The following is a 7,032-nucleotide window of genomic DNA, read 5'->3' on the forward strand; positions in this document are numbered from 1 at the left end:
CTTGCAGATGTTCCAGAGGCCAATAAGGAAAAAGTCAAGGAGGGGGAGGTAAAAATACCTGCTTAGGAACAAACGTCCATAAAACAGATGGAGAACAGCTTGTGAGTAACTGTTCAATAAGCCCACATCGACATGGGGCCACCCCTGCAGTGGTGGGAGCTGCCTCCAAGCTGGTGCCCGGGGGAGTGCTGTGGCTGGAGGGGTGATTTTATCTGTATTAACGCAGCTCCATGCTGCCACGAAGCTGCTTCGCCCTCATCCGGGTGGGCTCTGCAGTCAGGAAGTGCAGGGAGGTCTGTGAGTGCGTGTCCACCCTGGCAGCGATCAGTGGTCCCAGGTTCATCATCTGCATGGCGATGCCCCACGTCACAGCTCTCCACTCCTCAGACATGGCTCCTCCGAGCCCGGCCTGGCTTCGTGGCCATCCCAGTGGTGTGGTTCTGGCTGCCCTGTGGTTATTTACATGTCGTGAAACAGAAATGCTGGGAATGGGATAATGTCTCATCTCTCCTGGGATAATGATCCATGCATCGTATCTCTTTAGAGATGAGTTACGAGATAAAATGTTTTTGAAGTATCATGTAACAGGCAGAGTGTGTGAGGGGGAAAAGATCTCCTACTTTCTCGACTAACTTTTTAGGAAATCCTATTTAATTCCGTGTTTGCTCTATTCCAGTGGCTGAGCTGCAAGTTAGTGCCAAGGAGTAAATCTGGAAGTGTCGTGGGGCAACCTGGACTTCTCCATGTAAGCAATACGACTTGAGTTTCACCTTCCCAGTCATCTCAGCCTTACTGGGGAGAGCCCCTTCTGTCCTGAAACTCTTGTCCTCTCAGTGGATGACATTTTTATAGCTGATTATATTACTCAGTCATTTTTCAAATGTGAGACTTTGGAAAATCGGGGGTTTTTAGTATCTTTTTGCAACCATAGCTCAAAGCATGCTTGGACAAAACAGGTCGTTTGTCACCATAGGTTGTGCTGTAGATAGCAGGGGCTTTGCACAGTGCTGGCTGGTGGCACGTGGCTGCCCTGAGCAGAGGACATGCTGTGGATCACACAGCTTCTGCACTGTCGGTTGGAAGAGGCAGGAGATAATCTCAGCACCCAGGAGTGACACCTACTTTCCTCTGAGACTCAGTCGAAACAGCCTCACATCTCACCTGGTCCAGTCCCCTTAGCTCAGTTCCTGACAGGAGCCCCAGATGTGACAAGCTGGACGGTTGGCACCATTGCTTGGTTCTGCTTTGTGTCTATGACCACTATTGATCCACGCAGTGTGTTTGCTCCAGAAGAAAGCGGTGACATCGACACGGTCTTCCATGGTGCTGGTTTGTTGCATCCAGCTCCTGTCCACCTTGTGTGGATCCAGCGGGAGGGACTCCAGACCCTGCCCAGCTGTGTGATGAGCATCCCCAGGGCTGTGCTGTGTGGGGTGACAGGGGAAGCCCAGCCAATGTCTCCAAACACCTCTTGGTGGCATATCCAGGAAAAGCCCTGCTTGACACGTGGGAAGTGCTTGGATGCCTATGCTGTATTTGCTCAGGTTCTGATAAGGGCTCTTATCAGAGCAGATGAATGCCCTTGCCATGGGTTACAGCCCCATTGCAGGCGGCTCATTAACACGCCCCGGGACTGAGCAGGACGGGACGGGTGAAGCAGTGTCAGCCACACTCCTCCCCTGGCACGGCACAGCTATAAATCTTGTGGCTCAAAGCATATCTACAGTAACTGTCTGGACCTCCAAGTGTCCCCGTGGAGCCGGCATGGGTGAGTGTGAGCATGGGGGGCAGAACAGGGTGGGTTCCCCGGCCTGAGGACCCCTAGAAGCTGTTGCAGAGGGGTGTTGAGAGCCACTCCTGGCAAACCTATCCATTTGCTCCCGTGGATGGAGGACTGACCACAGAGGCAGGAGGTGACATTGGGCAGAGAGCAGGGGCAGACTCAAGGTCTGTGCTGCTTCTCCCAGAGCAAGTGAGAAGGTTTGAGAGAGACATGCGAGCTCCTGGGTCTGTCCTCAGCCCAGCTGTCCCCTCAGATGAGAGCTCAGAGGGATTGGGTGGGGGAAGAGGGAACCCAGAGAGCGGGGCCCAGAGGAGTCTCAGAGCAGCTCTGGGTCATACTGGAGGAGTGCAGACCCATGCACCACGCTGCTCTGCCCAGGGGCTCTCCGCATCTCGCATCGCTGCAAGCGCAGTGGGAAAAGCTTCAGCAAGCTCAGGGTCCAGGCCAGGGCAGGTCTCTGCAGACAAGATCCACGCAGAGCTGTGCTCAGGAGGGCAAAGCCTATGGAGGGGAGGTCAGAGTGGCCTTTCCCCATGCAAACTGGGTGAGAAGATGCTGAGCAAAGAAAAACATTGCAGTAGTTCATCTCCTAGGAGCACCCCTCTGTCCCTGCAGAGCAGAGAGAAGGACAGGTTCATGTCTAGCTGATAGTCACTGCGCTTTATTTCTAGTCCAATGGACTCAGAAATCTAAGTGTAAATGTGTCAAAAACATAAGATTGAATTTACTGGTGTAAGAAAAGCATAGGTTTCCATTTGCTATCAAGGGTTCATTATTGTGGGGTGTCCAAAATAGAGGCACTGTTGGAAAAGTTGTCCTTGTCCAGATGTCTCACAATCCAACACTGCTGTAATCCCCAGAGGTGTCGCTGTGATGTATTCTTTAGATAAATGTTCAGATTTTAACATTGAGATAGCTATTATTAAAATTAAGTTGAATAACATTATTATTTTTATTCAATTACAACTTGTTTTTTTCTTTGGAATTTCCAGGGTGTAGTGTAAAGTCTGAAGAAATACTATCCAGCTGTTTACTGAGCTGGAGAGGCAGAAAATATCCTGCAAGGTTTCTGTTAAAGTTTGTTCTTAAAGATAAACACTTTGGTCAAGTTTCTTTCTATCTGCAAAGGACTTTCTTGGGATTGCTTGATTTTGCTCCCCAAACTTCCTGGGCACTTTGGGCTCTGGCACGAAGCTTGGAGAAATCCAGCTACAAGGTTGATGTCAGAAAGGCAACCCCGTGCCACCTGTGCAGGTTTGGGGTGACCTGCAGTGGTTTCCCCTTATTGCAGCTGGTTCCCCGTTGCATTTTACACCAGCGGTATAAGAGCGGTGGGATGCTCTCTTTGACTGTCATCTTGTCCCTTCCTCCCCCAGCTGCTCAGTGCGGTCTCCTCCTGCTCCTTGCCTGCATGCTGGCCCTGCCTGCCCCACATCTCACCGGCAGCATCCAAAGCCAGTCCCTCTCCAAACGCTCGGCCTTGAATAGCACTGTGTCTGCTCTGAGCACGTTAGTGAACGGTAGGTACATGGACGGTCTCCACCTCTGCCAGCAGGATATGGCTAGGACCACCCTTGGGCGGGCTGTTGTTCCAACCCCCTGAGCTGTCAGCAGAGCCCCAGCATCCCTCAGGAGAGATAAATGCCCAGCACGAGCCACCTGTCCTTCCTCGAACGTGTGGTGGGACTTTGCAGTCACAGGCCTTTCTGCTTATGTGTAGATGTGGAGAAGCCCAGAGGGTTTGCTCTGATCCCCTCTGGAAGCCAAGGCTCTCCCTCCCCACGCATCCCCTGCCCCATGGGAGGAGGGTAGGGACAGTCACTGGGAAAGATGCAGAAGAAAGGAGGGGTTCTCCTGGCACCATCATCTCAGCTATTTCCCTTGTCCCATGGTTAAAAACTAGAAAAGTGGTCTTCTCCTGTGCAACACCCTTGTCTGTGGGTACTCCATCAGACTACTTTGCCTCTGTCTCCTCCTCAGCCTTGCTCCCGAGGTACTCACAGTTGCAGGAGGGTGGAGCACAGCTCCTGCAGTGGTGGGGGAGGATGGCTGATGCCCACTTGGATGAGGGAACACATGGCAAATGCACACTCAGTTTCTGAGGCCACAGCACATCAAAAATAATTGGAAATGGAGGCCTGAGAAGACAAAGGCTCCTAGGCATCTTCCCTGGCTGGGAGCAAGGTCAGAGGTGTAAAGGCCCTACATCTTGCTGCCTGGACTCCTCTTCTTGAGCCAGGAAGGACCCCCTCATATGGGTTCCAGTCTGCTTTGGTGACCTCCCTCCTGCCCCATTTCCAAATCTCCCTAGGCTTGTTTTCCTTTTCCAGGTCAGCTCCGGCTGGTGAATGGCTCCAACCAGTGCTCTGGACGGGTGGAGGTTTGGTACCGCAATGAGTGGGGAACAGTGTGCGATGACAGCTGGGACATGAGAGATGCCGCTGTGGTGTGCAGGCAGCTTGGCTGCGGAGACGCAGTGTCAGCCCAGAGTAACGCTTATTTTGGGCGTGGATCTGGGCCTATATGGCTGGACGACGTTAACTGCAATGGGGAGGAGGAGCTTCTCACGCAGTGCTCCCTGCGGGCTTGGGGAGAGCACAACTGCGGGCACAGCGAGGACGCAGGCGTCGTGTGCTCAGGTGACGATGGCTTTCGCACGATCTGTGCTCCTCAGACAATCTGGGTCTCATTAACATCTTGGTCTTGCAGAACCAGCCACAGGAGGACAACGGGCTGTGCCTCAGTCTTATTAAATCGCCCTCTCTCCTGCCCCAGGTTGGCCCAAGGACTGCAGCGAGATCCCCACTGGCAGCCCCAGCGGCATCTACGTGATCCAGCCCACAGGACTGCACCCCATCGTGGTGTACTGCGAGATGAACCTGACCGATGGGGGCTGGACGGTCATCCAGAGGAACAAGCAGAGCACGGAGATCACCTGGGCCGAGTCCTGGAGCACCTACAAGTACGGCTTTGGGAACGTGCACACCGAGTACTGGCTGGGCACCGAGTACATCCATCAGATCACCAGGCAGAAGGGCTACCAGGTCAGGTTTGCCATCTGGGATGCCGCAAACAACACCAGGTTTGCAGACTACAATCTCTTCACTGTGGAGGACGAGTCCCAGGGCTACCGGCTGAGGCTGGGAACATACTCAGGGACAGCAGAGGATGCCATGGCCTCAAAGAGTCCCACCGCCACACATGACAACATGAAGTTCTCCGCCAAAGATCTGGATCAGGACACTGCCAGCGGCAACTGCGCCTCCAGCTACGGGGGCGGGTGGTGGTACTCGGCGTGTTATTCTGTGCGGCTGAATGTCAAGGGGGCCATAACGTGGGGCAGCCTGTGCAACGGGAACTGCAAAGCTTCTGCCATCCTCATCAAACCCATCACCTACTGCTAGGGCTCTGTCGCTGCCTGCGACGGGGATGTGGCCAGAGCAGTGTTCCATGGCTGGAGGCAGCAGAGGGGGCGGCAGTGGAGAACACACCAGCCTGCCAACAGATTTTTCTTTCACCTCTTTTGCAGAACACCTCTACTTCCCTTGCTGGGGTCTTCCCCTTTGAGCTGTTTTTATTTTAATTGCATTATAATTAGTCTAAGACATTGTAAACCCTGTACTGCTGAAACATACCTGTTCTGGAGAATAAAATGTGCTTTAGAAACATCACAGGAAAATGTCCTTATTTTCACAGAACGCTTTCAGGGAGAGGGCATCCACAGCTTCTCTTATTCTCTTCTCTTTATTCGTAGCTGTACAAACAACCAGTCCCTTTCTTTTCAGTGTTTCTCATCCTCACCCCCACATTAGCTGGGGTGAGGGAAAGGACAAAGCTCCCTTATTTCCTAATGAATCTGAATTGGCCCCACCTGCTGAAGATGTGGCCTTGACACCTGCACCTGGGGAGGTGTTTTCACCCACACTGGCTCTCAGTTCAGCACTTGTTAAAACCTCTGGTAAAATCCTGTGTCTAAAACAACAGCTACAACCTGCAAACACCTACTCCGTATCTCCAGCGTGGTTGTCCTGGCTGATATGGAGTGAGCAGCCGTGCTGGGACAGTGCCACATGTCTTACGAAAAAAAATCTATGGGATTGCAGGGAAAATATCGAACAGGGAATTAATAAAACACAGCTACATTTAAATAAATAAACTGCAAGGTTTTGACTCTGGAGAAGCTCTGTGGAAGGACGGGTAGCTCTGGATGCTTTGCACAGCACTGCCAGCCCAGAGGGAAAAGGGGCTGCTTGGTGCCTGCTGGGCACCCCCTGGCCGGGGCTGGGCAGGCTGGAGCCTGCACTGGGCATCACCAACGGTGCCCACCACCCCCGCACCGCAGCACGCTGGCACCGACACCGCGGGGTGGGGTGTGCAAACAAGGGTCCGGTTCACTGGGGAGGTGGTGCCATCCCTGAGCCCTGTGTGCTCCCTGGCCTCGGGCTAAAATGCAGGTGTGGGTTGCCCACAGCCAGTTGGGTCCTGGTGAGTCCTGGCCACCCAACGTCACCCACTCTGGGGTGGGAAAGCACTGGCCATGGCACAGTGCCCTGCTGCCCCCCAGTGCAGGGAGTCCAGGCTGAGCACTGCAGGGCTGCCCCAAGATGCTCACCCCTGGGCTCCCCACCCGCCTGGGGCCTCAAAGCATCACCCCCCAGAACCCAGCCCTGGGCTGCCAAGGGACTCTGGGATGAATCTTCCATGGCATGAACCCCCTCCTGATGCCTTGACACCTCTCAGGGGTGTCCTGACCCCCCCAGCCCTTGCTGCAGGATGTGACTGGGACTGCAGCTCCCCCAGCCATGGCATGGAGCAGAGCAAGGAGAGGGTGTCTCAGACAGGGGGTGCAGCAAATGGGACTCCCCCATGAACATGGCACCCCCCAGCATCCTCCACCACTCTCAACTGCTCCAATGTGTGTCCAGTGTTGTGGCGGCAGGTAAACACAAGGCAGCAAGGTCTGACTCCAGGTTTTATTGCAGCTGATTTCTCCCACCATGGGTAGCAGAGCTGTGAGGTGTACAGGGCCCGGGGGGAGAGCAGGGATATGCCAATTGCACAGGGAAGGGAACTTGCACTGTCTCCCCCTCCCCAGCACAGGAGTGGGCGCGCCCACCCCAAACCAGTGCCTGTGTCCCAGTGCTGGCCAGCACCGCGGCACTGGGCAAAGCTGCCCGTGTGCCTGGGGCTCCAGGCGATTGCTCCTGAGCCACAGAGCTGCTGCGTTTCACTGGTGGTGGTGCAGGGGC

The 7,032-nt window shown here is 54.3% G+C and overlaps 2 protein-coding genes across 2 annotated transcripts in view; one reads left to right on the forward strand and one right to left on the reverse strand.

The window, feature by feature from the left end:
* The first annotated feature begins 1,764 nt into the window (after positions 1 to 1,764).
* Positions 1,765 to 5,187, forward strand: LOC104543626 (deleted in malignant brain tumors 1 protein-like). The gene is made up of 4 exons (XM_010188283.1): positions 1,765 to 1,768; positions 3,160 to 3,303; positions 4,114 to 4,422; positions 4,559 to 5,187. The coding sequence occupies exons 1-4, from the start codon at positions 1,765 to 1,767 to the stop codon at positions 5,185 to 5,187; spliced, it is 1,086 nt and encodes a 361-aa protein (XP_010186585.1).
* Positions 5,188 to 5,377: 190 nt separating this feature from the next.
* The window catches only part of LOC104543627 (techylectin-5A-like), a 2,449-nt gene continuing 794 nt past the window's right edge, over positions 5,378 to 7,032 (reverse strand). Inside the window, 1 exon segment of the mRNA XM_010188284.1 lies at positions 5,378 to 5,423. Coding sequence (XP_010186586.1) covers positions 5,378 to 5,423 — 46 coding nt within the window.

The sequence above is a fragment of the Mesitornis unicolor genome, unplaced genomic scaffold (genome assembly GCF_000695765.1).
Source record: "Mesitornis unicolor isolate BGI_N332 unplaced genomic scaffold, ASM69576v1 scaffold15507, whole genome shotgun sequence".
In the NCBI taxonomy this organism is placed as follows: domain Eukaryota; kingdom Metazoa; phylum Chordata; class Aves; order Mesitornithiformes; family Mesitornithidae; genus Mesitornis; species Mesitornis unicolor.

What these genes read in the sequence shown, in the direction of transcription:
- LOC104543626 (XM_010188283.1), top strand. An exon ending in TCTGAGCACGTTAGTGAACG is followed by an intron (nt 3,304 to 4,113) that starts GTAGGTACATGG and finishes TTCCTTTTCCAG; the next exon opens with GTCAGCTCCGGCTGGTGAAT. An exon ending in CGCAGGCGTCGTGTGCTCAG is followed by an intron (nt 4,423 to 4,558) that starts GTGACGATGGCT and finishes CTCCTGCCCCAG; the next exon opens with GTTGGCCCAAGGACTGCAGC.